This window comes from Emydura macquarii, unplaced genomic scaffold, assembly GCF_026122565.2.
Source record: "Emydura macquarii macquarii isolate MOO-44397 ecotype Brisbane River unplaced genomic scaffold, CSIRO-AGI_Emac_v2 contig_3128, whole genome shotgun sequence".
Taxonomy (NCBI): Eukaryota; Metazoa; Chordata; order Testudines; family Chelidae; genus Emydura; species Emydura macquarii.
The window spans coordinates 1,144,368-1,170,014 of NW_027133265.1; the positions used below are offsets into that span (position 1 = coordinate 1,144,368).

General features: G+C 38.9%; 1 protein-coding gene across 3 annotated transcripts in view; it reads right to left on the reverse strand.

Annotated features, from left to right (window-relative positions):
* Positions 1 to 9,822: 9,822 nt before the first annotated feature.
* Positions 9,823 to 25,647, reverse strand: part of SPATA18 (spermatogenesis associated 18) — a 40,885-nt gene continuing 25,060 nt past the window's right edge. For 2 of the 3 annotated variants that reach the window (XM_067531126.1, XM_067531125.1), the window contains 7 exons: positions 23,538 to 23,672; positions 22,249 to 22,486; positions 20,707 to 20,865; positions 19,981 to 20,156; positions 17,382 to 17,505; positions 16,933 to 17,022; positions 13,757 to 13,911 (listed from right to left, as the gene is read on the reverse strand). In XM_067531126.1, coding sequence (XP_067387227.1) covers positions 13,819 to 13,911; positions 16,933 to 17,022; positions 17,382 to 17,505; positions 19,981 to 20,156; positions 20,707 to 20,865; positions 22,249 to 22,486; positions 23,538 to 23,672 — 1,015 coding nt within the window. In that variant the 3' untranslated portion in view covers positions 13,757 to 13,818. Of the gene's footprint in view, positions 12,267 to 13,756; positions 13,912 to 16,932; positions 17,023 to 17,381; positions 17,506 to 19,980; positions 20,157 to 20,706; positions 20,866 to 22,248; positions 22,487 to 23,537; positions 23,673 to 25,647 lie in introns of those variants that run through there. The other variant, XM_067531127.1, reaches the window with a different exon arrangement.

Below are 25,647 nucleotides of genomic sequence, written 5' to 3' on the forward strand. Positions count from 1 at the left end.
GGGAACTAAACTCTAGGAGGAACTGGTTTATTTAGAGCACTAGGGGAAGGGTTTGCTTGGTTGCACAATGCATGAGCTAGAAGTAGAGCACTCTGATGTAATCAAATTCCAACTATCACTAGGACCTCTGGGTCCACGTTGGTGTGAAAAAATCATTTCAAAGCAAGGACTATGGCATTCCCAGGAGATATGGAGATAGAATTATTACAGTCACGTGGAACTATTTATTTCATTACCACAGACTGGTCCCTGATCACATGGCAGTCAGTAGCAAAGCTCACCTTGACTTCACTGAGAGCAAGATCAGATGTTAGGGTTGCAAAACAGTTAGCAGACTATGTCACAAGAATGAAGGGAAATAAAGAGACTGACTTACCAGTATTAGGTTAATGACAGAATTAATTGAGGAATGATGGAACAAGTGGGATGAAGTGATTGAAACACAGGTTCCAACTATTATCCTCAGAGTACCTTGATCCTAGTTCTTACTGATGAGATCACTGAAATACACGAATGTACTCAGGTGATATTTCGCCCATTACTGGAAATGAGACTGAAAATTTGCTTTCACTTGTGTTACAACTGCAGCGTTAGTTCCTGTTTCATCCACGTGCCAAAATTTACATCTTTCATTGTTTTACTTTTTTTTTTAAATGCTCTCATAGTATCTAATACTCTGGTCTAAAAAATAATGCCTTCCAACCAGGGATCTCAACAAACTTTAAAATATTCATTAATCATAGTTACCAACATTAAAAAAATTGTCCAGGCCAACTTTCTAAAGGGCTGGGGATGCCAAGGTGGAGAGGTCAGGAGCGGCTATAATTTAATTTTATACTTTATAATATCATTTTAGATTATTTTTTGATCTAGGATCTGAAGCTCCCAGCCCTATGTCATGAGTAGGCTGCTCCTATCTCCAATGGTTTTTATTTAGGAAGAGGCTCAGTAGCCTGAAACCCTCCTGCCCCATACACACATTCAGGGGCACCTCACTCGTTCACTCTCCACAGGAGTATGATTGGCCCACAGGTTTCTCTTGTCGTCTCTCATTCTTCTTTGTCTCACTGTGCATTCCCTACCTCCACTGTGTCCCCTTCTCCATGTCTGCATCCCACTGTGCTCTTCCATTCTATGCCACCCACAATGTCTGTATGTGTGTCCATCATACCAGTGCTTCTCCCTTTTCCCCAGTTCATCTCTTCCCCAGCCGTCCTTGGTCTCCTAGGATGGGTGTTTCCCAGTGTCCTCCAGCATAGATGCCTCCCCACACCTCAATGTGACCTGCTGTATCCCAATGTGTGTGCCTCCCCCTCCTTCTGTGTCCACTTCTCCTGTTCTGTGTCTCCCCTAATGCATGCCTCAGTTTGCACCATCGCTGAGGCAAGCAGAAGTCTGCTCAACCAGCCCCGGGTCCCCCGCCTGCTCTCTACAATGTTGCTTATTGGCAGAAAGCCCACATTATTTTTTCATAAGCTTCCTGGGGCTTTCTGGGACTGAGAGCACCTAAAACAGGGGTTAAAATGTCAGGACTGTCCCAGCCAAACCCAGACATTTGGCAGGTCTCATTAATTTAGCTTCTCAACATCCCTGTCAGGTAGGTGGGTATTATTAGCCCTGTGTTACAGAAGAGAAAACTGAAGAAGAGAGAGATTCTATCTATCTAGCCAGGTACTTATATGGCCTTCATCACTGTAGTATCAGGGCCTTCAATGGGAAGTGCATTGAAGTCTACTGCCCCAGTGCTGGGAACAGAACTCAGGTCTTGACTGCCAGTCTTAAGCCTTGACTGTAAGACCCTCTTTTCTAGGAATCAGTGTTGCCAACTCTTGCAATTTTATTGCGAGTCTCACACTATTTGATGGTTGTCTTTAAGCTCTGGTTCCTGAATTGAGAATTCATTAAAAGCTCAGTTTTCTTTCTTCTTTAAAAAAGCAAGTTTCTTGCCCTCATGCTTGAAGAGAAAAGCTTGAAAACATGACTTAAGTGCACCCTGAAATTTCAGAAGCCAGAAGGCAAATAAAAAGAAACTAACTTAAAAAAAATTCATAATTTTAAACTATTCTCATCATTTTTGAGGCCTGACTTATGATTTTTTAACACTGAAGGTTGCCCAGGCTGTAATGACTGTGGTTTCTAATATTGCTTCACTGAAAAACATAACAACTGACTCTGAGATTGAATGCAGGGTAAGGAGAATTTTTCACTATTGTCTGCCAGCAGACTTGATTGTGTGAAACTTAATCTGTATAAATTTCCAACCTGGCATCAGTTTTATAGTTCCTCTTATTTCTCTATGTTAACTAAGCAGGATTTGTTCTCTGAGTGTTTTCGTTTTTGCAAGCGGGGAGCACTGGGTTTTTTAATGTTTTATTTATTAATTATTATTACTACTCTAAAGGTTTTAAAGAACCAGTCTATTCAATAGGGCAGGCAACAGGTGCTCCATTAATTTTAATCAGAAAATCTTCCTTCATACCACAGAACAATCAGGCTTAGCTTGGCTGAACCAACATTTACTAATTGTAAGGGGTGGTTAATAGACACAAAGAATTATCTGTATCTTATCTAGTGCTGGCATTTTGTTCAGTATTCCCAAAGACTGAGGCTTTTCAGACATACATTTTAATTAGAAGGAACAGTTGCCAACAACTATTTCTCTCAGGCAACTTTTGCCATTCATTGAAGTCTTCATTTATTGGATATAATTACAGGGTTTGGGTTGTGTGTGTGCGGGGGGAGGGGGGAAGGGGATTGTTTTTTTTTTCGAGATGAGAACAACTCATTTATTCAAGCTCTGAAAAGTGTATTAGGCAGCAGCTGGGGGGGAAGCTTGTCCTATGAAGATGCTCATTCAGATCTCCCAAACAGCTTCATTTGCTAAATGTGCTATGTGTTTCACTGATATTAAGGGAGTTGCCTTCAAAACTATTGAAGAATAAAGACTGATGGGTAAGTATAGGATTATATGCAAGAATGCTTAAAAGCTACTGAGGCTTCATGGAAATCTTAGAAAAGTATTCTATTGAGAGACTATCTGCTTCAATGTTGTATTTCTTGCATTTCTCCCTCTTTTTTTTATTGCTAGGAACACATGCATTAAAACTCTAATTTAGCTGCCCATGTTACGATCATTATTATTGTTATTTGTATTAAATATCAGGTGGGTCACCATGGTGCTGTACAGATAAGAGGCAGTCCTGGTCTGAAGACCTTACAATCTAAATTAAGACAAGATGCAATGAATGGATGTAAGAAATACACAGAGGGAGTGGAGGCAGGGAGAGAATGAAGGTAACAGTAATCTGAACAAGTGGATGCATAGAGATATAAATTAACGAGGTAACTACACTAGCCCTCCCTTCTGGTCACCTGCCTTGCTGCTATCAGTTGCATATTTCTCTCTTGAAGTCACAGGGTCAAATCATCCCTAATCTGGGAAAATCACAGAAGAGCCAACTCCAGAAATTGACAGTTAGTTTCCTTTGAATTATCCCAGCAGGTGGGATGTGGAGGGATGGTGTGTCCTTCACAGAACAGGCAGGGAACATTGCTCTGAAAGCCCAAGGTGTCCTGAGAGCCACAGGAAGGTCCCACCGATCTCTGGACTTGCATAAGGCATTTGCATGGAGGCATTTTGTTTGTGACATCAGTCCTTTCTATGTGTTGTGGAGATGATTATGATCTCCTAAAATCCATAAGGTTAAGGCATGAATAAGAAGCAGGAGTTGATACTCCTGAGAAAAATCAATCAAGCACTCATGCAAAGAATCCTAGCAGGAGCTGAAGGTCATACCATAAGTCATACAAAAGGTAATATTTTTAGATTTGCAATAAGGTATTTGATTTGATCTCTGACCCCTGCAACAAAGTATTAATAACACAGGTAACACATAGGCAAGCATACATTATTTTTGTGTAGATGGGCTATTATTTTATGTTAACACTAATATACAAATCATAAAGTAGCCTTATACAAACTTGCTAAAAAATGCTCACAGGCCACAGTTTTCTGGCCAAAATTTTGGCCCACGCTTTATGCAATATTTCCATTGTACCATGCTTTGTTTTTCAAGATTTATGATAAAATTCTTAATCAAGCATGCTTATTTCCTTTACTGACAAAGGATAGTCTGAATGTGAAATAGAAATTTTGTTAAAGAAAACATTGCTCTGCATGATTTCAAACATCCTGGATTTACTCTTACTGCTACTGAGCTGCTGGCAGTAGTATGCTCTTCACTTAACTTACCGTGAGATGGCATCTTGTATTATTTCTTAATACACAAGGACCCTGATAACATATATTTATGCATGGATGGCATTATCATTTGCTTCTGCAGAAACTGAGGCAGCCTGCCTGTTTACAATTAATTATGGTTGTTATGCCTCCTTGTACCAACTCCCCTTCTAAACATCAGAGGGAAGAGTGCCATAGGATTCCTCTGATACCTATGAGATCCATAATTAATGAAGAAGTTTAGAGAGGCAACCTAGGTTCCCAAACATAAATGATCAACCCACAAAAATGAATGAAGGTCCATATTGTACACAGCACCAGGAGAAGACATCCTTAGACAAAAAGAAGTTAGATGACTCAAAATGTGTATTTGCCCTGGTCCATGAGGTAGAAATCAGCAGAAGGTGAAGAACAGTGATTGCTCAGTAAAATGGTGCACTATTCAGGTTCAAAAAGGGTAAAGGCAAACAAAGAGCCTTTTTTTATGGATATTTTTACAGAAAATACCTCTGTAAATCATGGAAGAAAGGAAAAACATGGAAAACAGATCATCCAGCTCTTAATCGTTGTTAGACAAGCAGCTGAAATAGATTAATACTGCAAGTTGCCACTTTCTTAACCTAGAAACTGATAAAGACCTGACAAGTATTATAGCAAATCTCTATGTTTTCTTTAGGCAGCTGTGATATTATCTTTGGTGATGAAAAGGAGAGCTGATTGAAAAATGCTCATTTTAAACAAATTTTCAATTAATTTTTTTTAGATTTTTTTCAACAAAACATTCATCCAAAATCTAAAAAATGTTCTGTTTTCAGTAAAATATTTTGGTTTTCAAAACTGAACTTTTTAGTAAAAGCTGAAAATAAAGGGTTTTTTTTAAATTAAACTCAGTAAATGATAGCCAAAATTAAAATTTTCAAAAAATTAAACTTTGTTTTGTTCAGAAGTTTTTCATTGAGGAAAAAAAAAAGTTTTGACAACAGTTTTGACCAGCGTTAGTGAAAAGGAAATAGGAGCATTACCCAGAACGTAATGTCGATAACAACTTGCCATCAAAGATTTCTTTGCAGCTTTCTAATAATCATCTGGTTTGTTGCTGTAGTTGCACCTAAGTATTCCTCATGTTCTAGCTATGTCTAATGAATAAGTCAGCTGTACAATTTTATATATGTTGGTGAAACTCAGATATGAATACATACCTGTTTATATTGCTTTCATTTGTAACATTTATAACTTCATTTGCAAAGATTTATTGGCAGCTGATATTTTTATACAAAGTTTTATATTACACACACAAATTCCATTGATAAAGCAACAGTGCCATCTTGTGGGAAATAGTATGTCTATCACTTGACAAGTTTTCCAGGGCGTATGTTTATAAGAAAATAGAGTTATTTAACTTCACAGTCCCAAACCTTGTACCATGCCCTAGGATTTCCTTTAAAATGTGTATTTGTCATGTTGACTGGAGTGCAGTGTTCAAACAAAATCCAAAAGGAAAGATTGTGCAGAATTATTACCTTCAGTGCCCCTTCCTCTCTCTCTCAAAAAAACCAAAACAAAACTAGTTTCCTTTGGTTAGCACATGAACTACTCACCTCGCTGTAAGCAAATATTGATTCAGCTGACATAGATACAACATAAATTATGCACAGTTACAATTTTTCAGGGTGCTGTAGTAAGATTTCTTAGCTACACTGGGATTTGGGCAGACACCTTTGTCTCCCTCAAACCAACCTCTCTGCCTGAGACCCCAGGGAAATGCAATCAGCAGTCACAAAATCATAGAAGATTAGGGTTAGAAGGAACCTCAGGTGGTCATCTAGTCCAACCTCCTCATCTCCTCAGTCACCTCCTCCTTTCTGCAACAGCCTATATGCCTGTGGAAGATCTAGAAAGCAGATGATTTTCTGAAATCTGATCATCAGGTCTTTCCCCCCACTCCGTGTCCACACTCCCCAATTTTTCTCTTTGGCTTATGTCTATTTGTGACTCTTTTGCTGCTACACCCTTATGTACCACCCACTTTTGCCATTTCCTCGCTTTCCCACTTTCTGGGGATTTCCATCCCTTTTGCCTGTTTTTGCACCTGTTTTGTACATTTTTTCTTTTTGCCTGTTTAGTACCTCTTGGCTTCCTTTTTCTAATCTACGGAGGCAGCAGGCTTTACTCACAGGAGAGGTCTGAAACCCTTTGGAGTCTAAAATGTCATTCATAATACAGAGGGGAAATTACTAAGATTAATTTGTTTCCTTCATCGTTCTCTGAAGAACAGGCAGCAAAAGGAAAATTTCGAGGAACACAGGATCCAATTCATCTGCTGCTTTTAGCTAATTCAATGTGCAAGGCTCTTGATGTAGAAGGTAACTGATTGTTCTGTTTTCCTTTACACTAAGCATTACACAGGAGCGCGTGCTGCCTGCTGTGTGGCTAAAGAGCTGGCGCAATGCTTCTGCTACTACTACCATGCTGTACAGGCAAGGCTGGCCTAAGGGAGTAAGTGTCCAAGGCCAAAATTAAAGCAGGCCACAATTCAGATTTGGGCTGCAGTCAAACATACGTTACTATAATCTATTTGAGTAATTCTCTGCACAACTAAGCAATTTTTCTTCTTGGTCTTCAGATGAAGACTGTGTTTTGGAGCCACCAGCTGAGAGTTAGTGGTAAATAGAAATGGAACATGATATTCTTAGCACGTTTCCTTTTGCCACCTAAGAACAGACAAGCTCAGGGAGGAAGTTTAGCCTGATATTTATGTTCTGCTATTGTTTGAGTTACTAGCAAAGGGACATGTCCCACCCAGCAAAGGGGTGAGACTGGATCTTAATTCAGGGTCTGTGTGCTCTTGCATCAGTGAGATCAGCCTATTCACTGCTTCACCAAGAGGGACCATAGCTTGTGTCATCTGCTCTTCATAAACCTTTCTTGAGGGTCATAATCACATTTCTATTTGAAATAACAGTAGACTGAAATGTGGTTTAGATTTACATTTTGATCTAGATGCATTATTCTTTTACAAAGTTTAATTTAGATCAGACATTGGTAGTGTAAGATACAAAGACTATTTGGGGCAGGTGGTTAGTAATTCCATAACAAAACAATCCAGTGTTTTTAATGACAATTTTTGAGGTACTAGTGAAAACATGGAATTCTTGGTGTTTTGCCAAGAACAATTTGAATTGACATGTTATTTAGACTATAGTCAGTCATCTGTGAAATTCCAGTCTGAATGAGACAAACATATGGTCCTCAATAAGTAGTATTCATCAACCAAAGACAGAGTTTCATTACAGACACACACACACACAAACGTGAACACCACTGATTTGAAAATTTAAAGAATTTGAAATCAGCGGCTGATTTAAACTGTAAACTCTTTAGGGCAGGAAATTTGGATGCACTGAAAACTTCGTCTTATGGCTGATATTTCATATTTCCTGACCTAAGTTAGTTGCCTACAAGGCTTAATGGAAGCCAGGAATTTATTTATTTGGAAACTCCTTTTAAATTTCATTTAGTACAATACATGAGTCTTCAGAAATTAAATTTCTGAATTAAACTTAAAGCCAAGAACAAACACATAAAACTCAAGGGAAACTGTCCAGCTCCAACCCTGGTAAATGTGGCATTACAACATGTACACACCACCATGAGTGATGTTAGAAAGCCCAAGCCTAACAAAGCAAATGAATCTGATACTACTGCAAATCCCTTTGATTGGTAAACATTTTTAGTTTCCGATCATGTGTGATCTGACCAAACTACATGGCAAATCATTTCTTATGAAAGTTGCAAAATTTTAAAATAAATATTTCCAGAAAGTAAAGAATGTTATATTCAATGGCTCAGTGCTAACTAGTTGGATATAGCTGAGTCATTCCCATTTGTGTTTATCTTCATGGGTTTTCAATTTTCTTTGTTCCACAGTCTCTTTCCATAGATAGAGAAACCCACTGCGCTACAGACATTTCACCTTCTTTTCCAGAAAACAGACTTTAAGTAATAAAAGAGAAAATATTTTTCACCTAATATTTTTTCATCATAGGAATCTCCAGATATTTTGATCATCTAACATATAATCTTTTATCCAAAGCCCTCAAAGCACTTGACAAAGGTAAGTTAACCTCATTTTACATGTGTGGAAACTGAATATTTTCCTCTAAGATGTAATGCTGTGAAAAGGAAGAACTAGCTAACTAGCTTTAGTTTTAAATTAGCTTAAAAATTATCTTTCCTTATAAAATGTTTCTTTTTAAACAAAAAAGTCAGTATATAGGTTATGGGGCATGAGGCCCTCTAAGACAGTCTATTTCACAGAAAGTGACACAAAGTTAAATAACATCTGCATACTGACTGTTTTGTTTAAAATCAGTTGTCATTTTCATAGAAAATTTTGTTATAGCATTTCTTGCTTGCAGAAGCAGCACTCTTAGAATTCAACAGCCAGTTTTCAGATGTACAAATTACCTTGTTTATGTTTCTACTTTCACCTTCAAAAAGTACAGTGACAAGAACTGGTATAACAATGCGCTGAGTAGAAGGTGTATTTCCTGAATAAAAAAAAGCCCACATGCTGTGTCAGCACGATGTTGACAAATTTGCTCACATTTTTCAGTACCTGGAAGTTTGGGTTCAACTGTGAAATAAGATGCAGATATTTCTGTTTAAATGTAATTGATCCATACTGTGTGAAGGAGAGATACAGTACAAGCCAGAAACACAGACAGAGCACTCAGTCTGAATGCACTATATGCTAAAACACTTGCAAACAAATTCATTTTTCAAGTTTCTTTAATGCAAAGCCAGACTATTTCAAACCAAACAAAAAATAATTATCTAGTCAACAGCAATCAAAGATGAATGACTTATAACAAAGCTAGGTTATTAAAGGCTAAAGAAGAGAATCAATTGTTAATGGCACTTTTATATAAAGACATACTTTTGCAATACATTTAAAACAGACTGTCAACAAGGGGAAAGAAGGATTAAAAGGCACTAACTGGTCCAGGAAGATGGAAGAGTGTTTACCACCTTGGGTAATTTGATAGCTTTTGCCTCCTCTGCAAAGCCATAATTGCAGTAATTTAACTCCAGGTCCTCCAAGAGTGATGTATACTACCATGGTCCAACATCTGAGGGAATCACCACTGCAAAGCTTCCACCCCAAGATAGGTGGAAAAGAAGTACAAGTTCATGGCTTCTGAACTTTGATCTCCCACTGTGTGGTAGTAAGTTGAGCCATCCATCTTGGTAACTCTTGATTGTATACAGTGATATTCTGGGATATATTAAAATCATTTGCTCATAAAGAAGGGAGGGAGAGTGAAGGAGAATCCACATGTTGATGCCACATTATTTCCTCAGAAAGAGGTAATAAAAAAGATACCAGATTTAGATTAGACTATCCGAAGAGCTCTTCTTCAGCCATTCAAAATCAGCTTGGAAAGTGCTGATGTGCAGGGGAAACTCATCAGCTATTACAGGGTTTATATAAAACATACACAACGTCCACACAAAGGCACTGGTCCATATTAAGTGCTGATTGCCTGGGATATAAATCTCATTTATCTTGGTGGGATTATACAGGGTTTGGATCAGCTCTGAATCTGGCCCAACACTTCAGGATTATCACTGACATCATGAATAACACTGTATTGGAACAATCTTGTAGCATAAACCCACTGATCACATTCATTTTGCACCTTACAAAAATCATGTCAGTAAACATTTCTGCACTTATGCCACCTGTATTTTTTTTATGACTACCAGTATGGCATTTGCATGGACTTGTTATAAAACATTTGCTTTCACTGAAGGTTTTTAATACTTTATTAATGTGTATGTGTGCTATACAATTCATATGTAGGAATTCTTCCACTTAACTTAGCTAATTAGATAGCACTTGAGAGAAATTACAGAGCTCCTTTTTACAAGGCTACTGTGCTTTATTGTACATGTAAATCAGTCACATAGGGTCATACACTGACTTTGATCAGCATGTACAAATTGTACTGTTGTCAGGAGGAGTTGTGCATGTAGATAAAGGGCAGTATATAGCCTGTTAATATCTGACTCATCACTAAAAAAATCCCTTGTTCGACCTACTCCCTAATTTAAATGACTATAAATGAGCTGAAATAAAGCCCAGTAAAAAAGCATTATTCTCTTAATAACATCATGCACCTTGCTAAATGCTATTGGCTTGACAGGCCAACATGGTAAAGAGTGAGAACTGTTTATCAAGCTTATTCTTTTTAACTTTTATATTTTACAAGGTATATCTGAAGCCACTTTCTCCCTGCAAAAGCTGATGTGCACTCACTTTAACTCTTTTAAACTTTTCTATTGCCTTGAGATAAGTGACTGGAGCACTCAGCTAGCTCATTTGGTGAATACTGTGAGCTATATGATGTGAACCTCAAGTGTTTTAAATCTTTGTTTCTGAACTTGCACTTTAATTCTCTGCAGGATACCACATTTAAGGATATTGCTAGGGTGTGTCTCAGAGTTCATCATGGCTCCTAGGCCATTAAATATGTTTGTGCCTCTTTTGTATGACATTTAATTTTCTTATAATTGGTTATGAAAATCTACTTCTTGTCAGAATAATAGGTCTCAAATGTGAGAGAATGTGATCTAGGGTGTCTTTGTAATGAACATATGGAAGTCAAATAATACATAAAATCTGAAGGCTAATAAAACAAAAACATAGGGTATGTCTATACTGATGGTGGCAAAGTCGACACCGTCAGATCAATCTTTCTGGATCAATTGAGCGGTCAGTGTAGACCCGCTCAATCAATCAGGAAGTTGATGCTAGTAAACCACCCCCGTAAGTGGCACAGTGCAGTGAAGATGGTGCATAGAAGGGAAGCATAGCAGTCGATGGGAGTTAAGTAAGCTACTCCACGTAGCTTGCGTAACTCCCGTCGACGGCTGCCAAATCTCCAGGTAAGTGTACACCAGGGCATAACCCTTTGGCCCTAAATAATTTAGATTCTGATTACTTAAGCACCCAACTTTGAACATCTTGGCCTAAAAAGTTAGCCACATAAATCCATGTTTAGACACCTGAAGAAGGGGCCTGATATCACAGACTTCAGTGGGACCTGCAAGTGCTCAAAATCAGGCCATATCTGTAGAGATATTAATAGTGGGACTGATGTGTAAGCATGTAGGATAACCATTGCCTCAGCTCCCTGGCTGTAACTGACAACAGAAGAACTTTTAAATTGGAACAGATGACTTTACATTTTCATTTCAGAGGCCATATGTGCATTGACTTTCACAGACAAAAAAAAGAGTCCACCACATCCTTGGGTGCCCTTTCCATTTCAGTGTCTCATCCAGTTCGTTCTGAGGGCCTGTAGAGTTGATTCTTCATATACTGACCCTCACAGAGCTCTCACGCTGGTGTAAATCAGGGGCAACTCCACTGAAGTCGGTTAAATTACACATGTATAAAACCAGTGTCAGAGCTGAGTCAGGCCCAGTTTTGTATACAGACACCAACTGTGACATTGTAGTTACAGTACTGTCTACCGAAGTTGGGCTGGGCTGGTCTTAAAGTCTGTAGAACCTCAAGCAGATGTCAAACAGCACCAAAGATGTGGGGAGGAAAAAGAGAGTGTACCAAGTCTGCTCAAGACCCCCTAAAAGAGGTCCTGGAATGAATGAATGTAGGTGAATTTTTAAAGGGTTAAATAACTTCATGACTAACATCATGTGCAACTATGGATTTTGTTACAATAAAAGTAATGAAATCTCATGTTCCGGGGCATAAGGTGATTGCAACAGGGGACAGGAAAGAATTCCTCCTCCCTGAAGCCATTTACATTCTACAATGGGGAAAGGTGAGTTATGGGAAATTTCCACTTTCCTCTGAAGCATCAGGTAGTGGACCGAAGCAAGATACTAACTGGACTTGATGAACTAATGTCTGATCCATTATTACAAATGGTAGGTTCCTATGTAAAAGTGCAAGGCCCTAAGCAGTCACTTGTGTTGCTTGTATTTAAAGCTGGCCCTACAGAAGAGGTTCAGGAGAGAAACAAGAAAATCAGTTCTCTTAGAAACAAATATTCTGATATGAACATGAACTTTTACAAATGGACAAGAAATCTTTAAAATGGCAGAAGAGACAATATACTTCTGAGACCAAAATAATCATTTAATTCAGAATGCAACAAATTACTATCTTTAATAGCCAAGTTTTTGTGATTGTGTTCAAATGGAGACTCTAATAGCCTTTTTCTGTATGCACTTGGAAGAGACACTGAATAAACAATGCACCCCAAGCAAGTATTTCAAACCTCAAAATATTCAGTGACACACTTTTGAAATATCAGTAAGGTCCAAATTACAACCATTAGCGAGATTCCTTTCTTCATAACGAACTGGATTTAACAAGCATAGTGATTTCCATGCCAAAACCAGCACATCACTTCATACAACCTACTAGCTGTGTGCTTTCGTAAATAAATGTAACTGAAGACCTGGAGACTGAAATACAGTAGTCACACATGCCAGTCATCATAGAATCAACTACCGGTATTTCATCAGTCAGATAACAGAGACCACCTTCAGTTGACACATCAACGACAGAACAATGCTATCCAAGTAATAAAGAGTTTCACATCCTGAGATTAGTGCTGCCTTCTAGAAATTTAAATAAACACCATCTAGCAACATTGTTTTCAAGTAACAACTAATCTCAATAAGTTATGATGTTCATAACTTAACTGTGATGTTAAATATGCTATCAAAATAAATGACCTCATTTCATTTCAGGTGAAAGTGTTCTAAATGTGAACCTTAGATCTGCTGCTCTATTCCTTCATGGGTCGCTAAAAGCTGTGTAAACTCTTTGCCAAATGAGTATGATCCTAAATGTCTATGTAATTTTTTTTTATCAAATTGATTCAGTTAATTTCTATAATGATAAAAAACCTGCTAAAAAGACACTAAGCAAAAACAACATTTAACCCTCCATTTGGAGTGACACAAAACTGCCATTCACATTATCTTAAGTGAGGTTTGAGGTACTCTTGGTACAGGAGGAGGCACCACTGAAGTTGACTGATCCGGATGTACAGAATCACAGAAACATATCCAGTTAATTTAAAGTCCTATTGGAGAAAAATACACATTTCAGTATGACTGTTTTTCTAAGTGGAGTCAAGATGGGCCTTCATTTGAAATTTTGAAAATTCCTCATTTCATCCTGGTTAGTTAGCCAGTCCATTTGGAATTTGGTAGGTACAGAGGCAGTCGTCATGGAGTTGACTGATTCCCTCATGGAAGAGGGGCCAAACTGTACTTATATATGACAGCTCTGTAGGAAACTGTAGGGGTACTTGGCTGGCCATAGCATAAAGGCAACCAGCAATAAGATACATTGTGATAATGGTTTGGAAGGAATGAGAAAGAAGGTGCCCTACAAAAGTTGGAAACATTGGCCTTTTTACAAAATGCAAAAGTGAAGGGACATTCGTTTTAAAAACAACGCTTGGACAAGTGGGTCAGAGACAAAGACCTGCACAGTGTTATTTGATCTCTTTACTCAATTTTTCAAGCACTTAATTTGAAAACCATGAGGCATTGTGTACTGAATACGCCCACTTACTTGGGCTTCCGCTCCTTATTGGGGAAGGGCTGCGACTCCGAGGTAACTGCAAGGCAAACAGCACAGAGCAAGTCATCAGACCAGGTTCAATAAAAGGCATTACACTCCAGACAAGCATCTCAGGGTCTATCTACATTCAGCAAATTTGTACTGGTGTAACTGCACGAATGGCACAAAGTGGGACTTACATGGGAGTGGATTTCATTGAGTTTAAGGCCAGAAAGGACCACTAAATCATCTAGTCTGATCTCCTATATGTCCAGGTCATTAAATTTCACCCTGAAACCCTGTACTGAGCCCAATAAGTAGACTGAAGCATTTCAGTCCTCAGAAGACTAAACAGTTGTGTGTCACAGGCAGAGAACAGGGGAAACTGAGTTGCTATCAATGCCTGAAGCCCCTGCAATGATAGGGAATTAATTAAATAGGATAAGCCCAGGTGATCCTATCAGGTGATTTGTGCCTCTTGCTGCAGAGGAAGGCAAAAAAACCAGAAAGTCCCTGCCAGTCTGACCTAGGGGGAAATCCCTTCCCAACCCAAATCTGATGATTAGTTGGACCCTGAGCATGTGGGCAAGACCCGCCAGCCAGGCATCTAGAAGGAGAATTCTCTATACCACCTCCAAGCTTAATTCAGCAAGTTACCTCCTCTTATTCTTCTTTCATGACAACCACAAGAAGTGAATCTACCAAGACACTTTTAATGATAAGGTATGTATTTCACATATGCATCCACACATGTTTTATACACACAGTGTCTGTGTGTGTGTGTGTATTTATATATAAAAATAAACATGCACACACACTCTCTCGCTCTATGTATATGATATATGTGGAATAAATACCTTAATGACCTACCAACAATTTTAAATTAGATATAGATATGTAACTATTCAAATATCATTAAAAAATTCCATAATATCATCAGCAAAACTTTGCTGCACATTGACATAATCTTATTATTGTGAGCCAAGTCTTTCCTTCTCTATCCCCACCTCATGGATTTGTTGCTCCTGTCTTACATTAGAGGGTAAATTTAGACTGCTAGTTCCAAGAAGCAGGGACAATAAGCTATTTATATGTACTGTGAAGGACCTAAAATTCTTCTGGGTGGTTGTAATTGATAATTTAGGAGAGACTGGAAGTCAGAGAGGGTGGAGACTTGTAAACTGGACAGGGAAGGACAGCAAATAATATACATAAGACCAACAATCACTCATACTTTCATTAGTTTACACTTGATCTGCAATAAGGATCGTTTACCATACAGTTTTTCATTGAAACTGTTGACTAATATATGCTGGCTATAGACACACACACCACTCCATTTAAGTATGCATTAAGCACCAATAATAGTAAGGACAAATGTTCTAACAGTGATATAGCCTATACTGCCCAATACCATAATCCTGTTCACTTATGCTAAGTATCCCATAACTCCTTGAATTTGCTGAAGTAAGCATTTGGCAGAAGCAAATCGGAAACTTATCAAAAATCAAGATACTTTTGTTCTGTGTCTTAGTACAAGCTAGAGAAGTACCTTCATGGATCAGTACCTCAAATGCTAGCATGCAAAACAAAGATAAGGAAGTAACAGAACAAAAAGTTAAGGGACTGGAACAAAGAGTGGATTTTAGTGATCACAGAATCATAGAATCCCAGAGTTATAAGGGATCGCAAGCATAATTTAGTCTAACCCCCCATGATATGTAAAGACATGTGTGACTTGTAAAATCATCATATAAAAAATACTAGCAGAAACATGAAACTTTGAGAGTCCACATTCTGCATAAGGTGAATGTAACATAGCTGCACAAGATGGCTTCCCAGAGAATGGTATCATACAGAGCCATTTTCCTTTACTATATCATTATTGGCTTAGAACAACAAACCTGATGGGGGAATTCTGTGCCAAAAAATCAAAAATTATGCACACAATATTTTAAAATTCTGCAAAATTCTGCATATTTTATTTGCCTAAATAACACAATATAATCACACCAGTTTCAATTATTTTGGTAATTTATTTCAAAATAGTTGTCTGTATTGTAACAGACATACTTGCTGACAACAAAAAAGATTCCCCCAGGAGTAGAGCGTTAAACAAACCCCTACGACAACTCAGTTCCTGTTTCTCTGTTATGCTTTTGTTGGGCATCTCAGTCTCGTTGTGTCACACGTGCCAGCTGGGCACATTTTGGGAGAAAATTCTGCGTCTCCAGTCTCAGATACCCCACTCTCCCTCCCCTCGCACAGCCCAGATGTGGGGTGCCCCATAGCTCAGACACCTGCACCCTCTAGCCCCAGAGCCCACCTGCGGGGTGCCCCACAGCCCAGACACCCACACCTCTTACCTGCACAGTCCAGCCACGGGGACTCCCCCAGCCCAGATATCCGCTCCTCCAACCCCCAGAGCCCAGCTGTGGGATGCCCATCCAGCCCAGACACCCACAACCCCTACCCTCAGAGCCCAGGGATCCAGAAGGAGAAATGGCTTGATTCTGGGTCCCAGGTTTGTACAGCGTTTCCTGAATGCCACTTCCTCCCTTCAGGACATGCTGGGAACCGCAGCTGCTGGGAACCCACCAGCTCCCCCATCCCCCGGCAGCCTCCTGTATTTGCGAGCTGGAGAGCCAGGCTCTGCTGAGTCCAGTGGCCCCTAGTGGCAGTTAACAGCTCTGCAGCACCAATTCTGCACAGAACATTAATTCTGCACAAATTCTGCATTGCACAGTGACGCAGAATTCCCTCGGGAGTAATTATTTGGCCACTTAAATATATTTCAGAATGAACCAAAGTATGGTCCATCAATTGCCTATACCATTTATCAACAACATTTATGTATTTAGCTAAAATGGTAATACACTACCTATTTTTGCACTGTGCAGTAACAGATGTACATAAATACCTGTTTGTAGGTATAATGCTTCATTTTATTCCATGCAAGAGTGTCAACATGAGTGCCTATTTCTCAGTTTCAACATGTGTAGATGGCATGTAATGCTACTGAATGCCTAGATTCTGTTAACTATGTTGAGTGTGAAGTGACTGATGTGGTATACTGTACCAAGGTGCAGCTGGGGCTTGCAGAATGACATAGATTAGGACTCATGCTACGGCTACGGCTTCTGCTTCTGCTTCTACTCCTGCGAGACCACTACAACAAAACACAGTGTGACACAGCTCTATATTAAGAAAAGAACATTCATTAAAACTAAATTTGGAAGCAACCTTGCTTTGCTGAAGTCAAAGCTTGAGTATATGAACAGAAGAATATTTCACTAACTAAGGTCCTGCTCCTGCAAACACTTATTCATATGCTTACCTTTAAACACATGAGCAGCACACTGAGGTCAATGGTGCTAGTTAGATGCGTAAAATTAAATGCATGGCATGTGTTGACAAGATCAGACCCTAAATAAATATCGATATTTGATACACAATAATCCCACCTGCAGTAGAGTTGTAGGAGAATTAAACAGGATGAATTCCCTTAGCAAGTCCAACAGTACCTACCAGAGCACCTCTCTTTGAGACTGCCTCTCCCTTCACAATAACAGAATCATTTTCCATCAGAGCAGGCCACACGTGATAGACCACCAAAGGAGCAGTAAAATCAGAGTCATAGCTGCGACGGTACCTATTCAAACACAGAAAAGAGGATATTACCATGTAAAACAAAGCAGTAGTGGCTAGAAATACTGTATAGGCTTGATAAGGCCAGAATATTAAATATAGCTTGTAAATGTATTTCTCAACAATATTTCAACGGTACATGTAAAAAGAAAGTATATAAAAGGAATGTATTTATGTGAAAGCCATCTAATGTAGAAGTATGTGGTTTGCCAGTGCTAAGAGAACTATTGGTATAATAATCGTTCACATCAGATGCACACCTATACAGCCCAGGTACAAGCAAGGGCCTTTTCATCATTAATAGGCAAAATGAAGTGCAGTGTTTGGATAATCAATGCCTATTACATCTTCCTGGGACTCCCTGTCAACCAACAATTAGATAAAAGATACAATAATAAAAATGAATTAGGAGTAGGTATTTAATGGACATCAGTTTCCTTCAAAGAAACCAGTTTAAAAGATTTTGGGCCTCTAGTTAGCAAGGCCAGATTTCGGATTCTGGGGGCCTCAGCAAAGTTAACATGGGAGACACGAATCCTTTCAACCTCTTTTCTCCCAATAATTGTTCCTCTTTTGTACATCCTCCACAAATCCCCGACATCTATCCTTTTTCCTCCCTCCCTGACCAATGCACTCAGTCAGTCCCCCACAGTTCCATGTTAAACATAAGACTATCCCTCAATCTGAGGTCTTCTCCTATGAATCAAGAATCTATCCTGCATCATGGATTTCAGTAGGTCAATCAAAGCAGCATCATAAAGTTACTCTCCATATTTGGTCTTGTCAGAAGCCACAGACGGCAACAATAAGTTGTTCATTTTACGCCACAAAAGAAAATGTATCATTGTGTTAAAACAGTTTTGTCAGAACACTTGTTTCATGATACCTGCATATTATATAAACACATCTACACAAAGCTATCTACACCACACGTCAATTGGTGATATCCAGATAATAAATTGCAGGGCCATGTTATAACTTGCACTTTTCATGCACCTTTGACTACCTCAGCTGCTACCTGCCCATTTCTAATATTCCAAATCTCTGAGCAGCTTCAAACAGCTGCAATTCTTTCTTTTTAAATAATGTAAAAGTTTAATATTTTCACTCCCAAAGCAACTCTGGTCTTAGATGCGGGACGGTCAATGGTCAATCCTGACTAAAAATAAATTTAAAATCTAGTATCTCACGATCCATATGGAAATGCTAGAAACAGGCACTAAAACTGGAGAGTCCCAAATTTCCAATGGGACACATGACTTTCCTTGCCCTTAAAGATCCTGAGATAATGGTCTATAAAACTATGACTTTTTTTAAGTCTAGAAAACCTATTTTTAGTATTTTTAGAATTTTTTTAATGTATTGGTTATATCTTCTGTCTCCATTCCTGGTCTTTTGAAGGCCAAACACATCTAATTGCCTGAGAAAGATGATAACACTAAAAATAGTTAAGTGTCATTGCCTTTCTAATAAAGCCAACACAGCAGACTGGCCAGCAACTGGCTAACCCCATGTCATCTGATCATGTATGATTTTCTTTGTCCTGTTGAAGCTTTACCTTCCTCTCACTCCTTCTCTCTCTCGACTACTTCACTTGTTCCCCTCTGACTCCCTCCAGTTTTAAAGTAATTATTTTAAGCCTTCTTCCTGTTGTTGTCTTCCTTTTCTCCCTCTTACTTAATTTCTTTCTCCTTGAAAGCAAATTTCCTTTGAGCTGTGGCTTCTGGTGCCTGCCTTGAAGGCTCAGAAGTGCTCTAGGATACTCTATTAGTTCACACAACAAGCAATTCTGAGCCTTGAAAGAGCCTTTAACCCCTGGTTCACAAAATGCTAAAGAAAATCCTATTTCTACACAGATTTGGCTAATGGCTTCTCTTCCATACTGAGCTGTGGCAGCAAGAGATGGGGCATCAAAGCGCTCAGAATCCACAGTACATCTGCCATGGCACCAGAAAGGATGTGCAGAGGATCCTGAGATTTGTATGAACCTCGAAGGCATGCACCATCAGTCAGAGTTCACTGAAAACTTGCTTCTAATGAATGGGGCAAGTAACAATGGAGGAGTTAGCCAAAATAATTTTTTTTTAAAACACTAGAGGCAGAGGGGAATTAGTCAGAGAGAGGAAATTTGTTCTTAATATTTTTAGTAAAGGTTATAATCAAATATACACATGAAACGAGTTTACAGATAAAATTGCTGCCCTATTGGTTGAAAAAGTGACTAATAGTGAAATATATTGCCCACAGTTTGCATAATTTGAAAATTATATTCCATCAGAACTCATGAATTATCTACCAAATTTAATATATAATAGGGAAATAGGTGTTAAACTAGACAAGTAAAGTTTACGAGCAATCTTAAACCTTAATGTAAAAGGCTGAACTGGCTGACGGATGGACTATATGACCTGATAGATCTTTTCCATCTCTAATTTCTATGATGGGAGTCTATTACTGAATATTTCAGAGTTCTTCTTACTTGCTCTCATTAAAAAGTTCTCCATCTGCACCAAATGCAATATCGAGAGGAGGAACCAAGGTCTGCATTGAAAAAGCTACACGGCACAACTCCCGAATCAAACTGCTGATCATGATGAAGTCAACTTCTGGTGGGAATGAAATCTTAGGATTGATGTTCATTGCATGAATTACTTCCTGAAAATAAACATATCTAGTTACTCACTAGTGATGATGAATTTCAGCTTACCAAAGCTTTGTAATTACAGACTGGCAGGTTTGAAACCCTTGGCCCTCCTAACTTTCACTACCATAAAACCCAATTTAATAAAAGGTACACAGAACACTAAAGATGCTGTCTTATGTTATTTCAGGAACTATTACCTCTAAAAAGTGTATTTACATCAGCCCTACGACTGGGATACTGATTTCAAGAGCAGTATCTTGCTTTTTAGAATACCCCTGAAAGCAGCATACAATTGTTTTATTTCCTGTATTTAGATTTTATTTTGCAAATGGCATTTATTTTGCAAAGACAGACACTACAGTCACAGATAAAAATACATTAAACAGATACAAAAACTAGCATGTTATATTACTGTATGGGAAAACTTATTGCTACAACAAAATTAAATGAATGATGTTAACTTCTTCCAGATAAAACTACTTCAAAGTAAGACAAATTTCATGTTCATAAAAAATATTAACTGGCTGCATTACATAATGAAATACATTCCCTCTGACTTACATTGACACTGGCTTGAACATCATATAGATCCTCATGACGAACTATATAATCCAGGACAATGTCTTCAAGTGATTCAGGCCCTGAGTAAGTTAGAGACACAGTCTTTCTCACACGCATTTTGAATTGTCTGTAGGCCATCTTCGCTGCATGGAAAGACTCCTGCAAATGTTAAAACAACCAGTTACATTTAGAACTCTGTGAGTAAGAAAATAGGTCTGATTTTCAAACAATGGTCCAGACACATTCCCAGAGTAACCTCACTGATATCAAGAGATAAATTTGGTCAAATATCTTTATAGTTTTCTGGGGAGAAATATTCTCGTATTAAAATGGTGAAGTTTATAAACAATGTCCATTAAGGATGGTATTCTCAGACACACAACACTTGTTTTTAAATTCCAGATGACAAATCAGATTAGAATGCTTTAGACTCTCCAGCTAGAACTCTCTATTTTCCCATAAGATTCCATCATTTGCAAAAATCAAGTACTGCAGTTTAACATATTCAAAGATACCAGTGGACAGGACCTAGCATTTAGAATCTTACGTGCTATAGCATAACATGTCTACAGCAGTACACTTTGTCTATTAGTAAGAGATTTGCAGTTTGATCGTGTGATTTGGTTAAAAATTGCTGTTTTATGGAACAACAACACTTTGCATTTACACAACAATGCTTGCTATCAAGACTTAGTCCTGAGCACGCACAAATCCCAGTGACATCTGCACCTCTCAGGATCAGATCCTTTAAGATTCACAATATTTTTCTGCTATAGCTAAGTACTATATCAATTTTATAGAAGGAGAAAATGAAGCACAAAAAAATGGAACAACCTGCCACAGGCCATAAAGGGTATGTCTACACTGACAGCGGCAAAGTTGCCGCCATCAAATCGACCTATCTGGATCGATTGAGTGGTCAGTGAAGACCCACTCAATCGATCCAGAAGTCGATGCTGTAAAACCACCCCCTCAAGTGGCACAGCACAGTGAAGACACTGCGCAGAAGGGAAGCACCGCGGTCTACAGGAGTTACACAAGCTACTGTGCGTAGCTTGCGTAACTCCTGTCGACTGCCGCCGAATCGCCAGGTCAGTGTAGACCAGACCAAAGTAAGCTGTGGAAAGCCATGAGTAACCTACATAGGTTCTTATATGGTAGCCAGCACAACCAGAAAACATGTATCTAGATATCTTGTGTGACAATGTAAAGCATCTTATGGACAGGTCTTAATCTCTTGGAAAAATTAGTTTTTAAAACTAATTTAAATGAAGTAGTGTGATCCAATGTAATAACAATGGGCCTGGAAGCCAAGAACTGCTATGTCTTAGAGAAAAGATAAAAAGGATATTAAACTGAGGAAATTGAAATGAAAAATAGCACAAAAAATGTTTCAAGTGAAGCATTTTCTTCCATAATTCACAGAAATATTAGTTCACACACAATTAAATTGTAATCCAGTTTGGTCAAATTATTTTACATAAAGTCTGTATTATGTGCACAAACTGTAGTGGAAAAAAAAACACTGTAAACATTTCATACCACAGCTGCAACATATATTATCCTCTGCACCATCTCCAGATCATCGATATAAGTCCTCAGAAGGGTCTGTGCATCCAAGCGTTCTTGAGCATAAATGTCACTAAAACAAGCCACCAGCCGGGCATGACGTGCAGCATTTGTAAGCCTGGCTCGGCCAGGTGAGCAGCTCCTTAGTGGAAGAGGACTAGGTGATCTACTTCGGCAGGGCCGTGGAGAAGGAGAGCGACTTCGTGCAAGTCTAAAAGAGAGAGATGAAGAGTAGTTTTAAAGTCACCTCATTATCTTCAGAATGTTTTGATCTGGTCTACACACAGTTTTTATACCAATTTAACTATTTTGCTTAAGGGTATGGTTTTATATTGATATAGTTAAAGATGTACAAGCGCTAATATGGATGCTGTTATACCAGTATAAAGGTGCTTACACCAGTATAGCTTATTCCCATAAATTGGTTTCTAAATCAATATAGTTAAAGCAGTTCCAAAAATGTGTGAAGGAAACCCCTTTGTACCAGAAAAACAGCATTTTAAAGAGCAAAACTTTTGGAACTTCCATTACCAATGGATAGTGCCTAAGCCCTGGTCTACACTTACCGGGTGATTCGGAGGCAGTCGATGGGAGTTACGCAAGCTACACAGAATAGCTTCCCTTCCGCACAGCGTCTTCACTGCACTGCACTGACAGGAACCATGTTCCCGTCGACACAGCACTATGCCACTTGAGGGGGCGGTTTTACAGCGTCAACTTCTAGATCGATTGAGCAGGTCTTCACTGACCACTCAATCGATCCAGAAAGGTCGATCTGACAGTGGCGACTTTGCTGCCATCAGTGTAGACATACCCTAAGTGACACATTTAGCAAACAGTCTTGTACTGCAACCGCATGGTGCTCAAAAAGTCTTATAACATGAAATAATCCGTTGCTTCTGCCCATAAGAAGTTTATCTCAGTTTATTCTGCAAGGCTGTCCTTTTGATATATTTCCAGAAGCTCAACACAACAGACTGAAATGAAATATTTGTGCATTCCTTCCCTTTCTTTCTTCAAAATAAATGTGGTGAAAGAGTTTATGTTGCTTCATTATAGGATGGAGAGATTTAGTTTATGTTTACTTTTCAATCTAGAACTATGTATCTGCAATTTCTCTTTCTCCGCAGTAGCAGCTCAGCATGGGTTCTCCTAGCATGGGAGAATATACAATTAAATTTTAGAAAACTAATTTAGTTACTATTCAGCTATTGGTTCACTTCCTTAGTATGTTTTAAAGATTTGTCAGATTAGGTCCATACCTGCTTTGAAGAACAGATTTTTGGGCACCCAAGATGGCAACCTCATCCTTTAGTATCTGAACCTGTTGCTCATAATCATTCAGACGATCCAGATTCCTCAAAGCGCTCTCCTCCTGTGCTTGAGAAGCCTTCAGACTTAATCATATGACATAAAACTGGTCACAAGGGGCCCTTCTGCCAATCTAAATGCCCTATTTATTAATCCATATTAGATACAAAAAGCTTTGTAAAAATAATGGAGAAGTTAACTTCTAGAGAGAAACACAGAGAACTCCATAGTTAACAATGAACTGCAAAGCAAACCCAAAATTGTTTATTTTTTCCTTAATTGCTACTTTAAGATATATAAATACAGTGTAACAGGACACTGTGTATACAGACTCTCATCATGTGACGGGATATTAATCTCCCTTATGTATCTCAGAACCATGTCAGGTGAACAAGGTCAGTCTCTTTTCTACATGTCACAACTTAGAGTCTCAAAAACAATTTTTTGTAAAGGTTCTTTTTAAAAAAATTATTTTATTTTTTCGATCAGGTCCTCGTTCTCCTCTCGCTGCAGGAGTTCCTTGGCAAGATTTTTGGAGGCCATGAATAATGTTACATGAGGGTGTAGCCTTACTGAAGTGTTCCGTCACTCCAAAAGAGGGAGAGAGAATGATGATTCTTAAACATTGTTATATGCCCTGCAAAGCAATTTTATACATGTTTATATTGCCCTTTACTGCTTCTTGACTATGTAGAAGAGATGTCTCAAAGTTTCCTCTTTTCCTTCTCCTCACCCCAAAAAACAAACAAAAACTCCTGAGGTTTTCTACAGCTTGTTTTTAGACACATTAGATCCTTCCTTCCCTTTCTTTACTGGTGAGATCTTTGGAGGACTTGACTAGCAATACCAACTGAGGCTGCCACCTGAGCTGCACATCTTCTTTCTCCCTCTACTGCAGGGAGGGAGGAGCTACATGTAATGCAAGAGTGGCCACTGTGCCAAGGGCAGGGAATGTCCCTCTTACGTGAGGCAGGAAAAGTTGCCCATAATGATAGCTTCATGTGACATCACTAGTCAAGTCTTCCAATTCCTACAGCAAGGAATTCCAGCAAAAAGAATTAAGAGGAGACCAGATATTTCCAATGAAATAAATAACCAGGAAAGAAAACCAGGGTGGCTTTTTCTGGAGATGGGTGGGAGAGGAAAACTTTTACGCATCATAATCCTTTGATGAGGGGACAGGGCTAACTCAGGGAGAATGGGAGTTTTAAAAGCCAGCTACTAAGTGACCAGAGGAGCTAGCAAACAGGAGCAGCAAACAGGGGAGTTTTGCAACGCAGTTTAGACAGAGAGTGCAAGAGGCAGATACACCTAACAAACATACTCTAAATTTAGGCCAATAACCATCCATAAAAAACAACAGAAGAAACAAACCCTACAGGAGTAAAAATAATGCAGTCAGAGTCTTGCAGCAGAGTGGGAGCTATTCAATTTATTGCACTGAATGCAGCATGTATGATACCTGCCTTGTGAGCAGGTGGTGTATGTGTGCATTTGGTGCAAACAACTCATGGCCGTCAGAAACCAAGAATAAGCTCTTGAAACCAGAGCAACTGAACTGGAAGAGCTAAGGCAGCAATACATAGATGAAACTTCCAGGGACACAGTCCCCAGCCTGACAGGCTCTGTGCTGTTGAGGGGGATGAAAGTCTTCGGGAAGAAGAACATCAAGCTGGAGTGGAGGGATTTGATTATTAGACATATATACTGTTGGTTTGTGGTGACTGGGAGAACCACATGGTGAATTGCCCACTGGGTGTAAAGATACAGACCTCTCAAGACATCTAGATAGACTTATGTACAGTGCTGGAGAGTAGCCAGTGGATCATGGTACACGTACCAATGACATAGGGAAAGGTAGGAGGGGGTCCTACAGGCCAAATATAGGCTACTAGGTAAGAGACTAAAGTCCAGGACCTTCATGATAGCATTCTCTGAAATGCTTCCAGTTCCACACGCAGGGCCAGTCAGACCCAATGCAGGGTCATTGTCTCATCCACGCAATGGTGCTGAGAGGAGAGATTTAGGTTTATTAGGAATTGGGGTATAGAACAGCTTCCA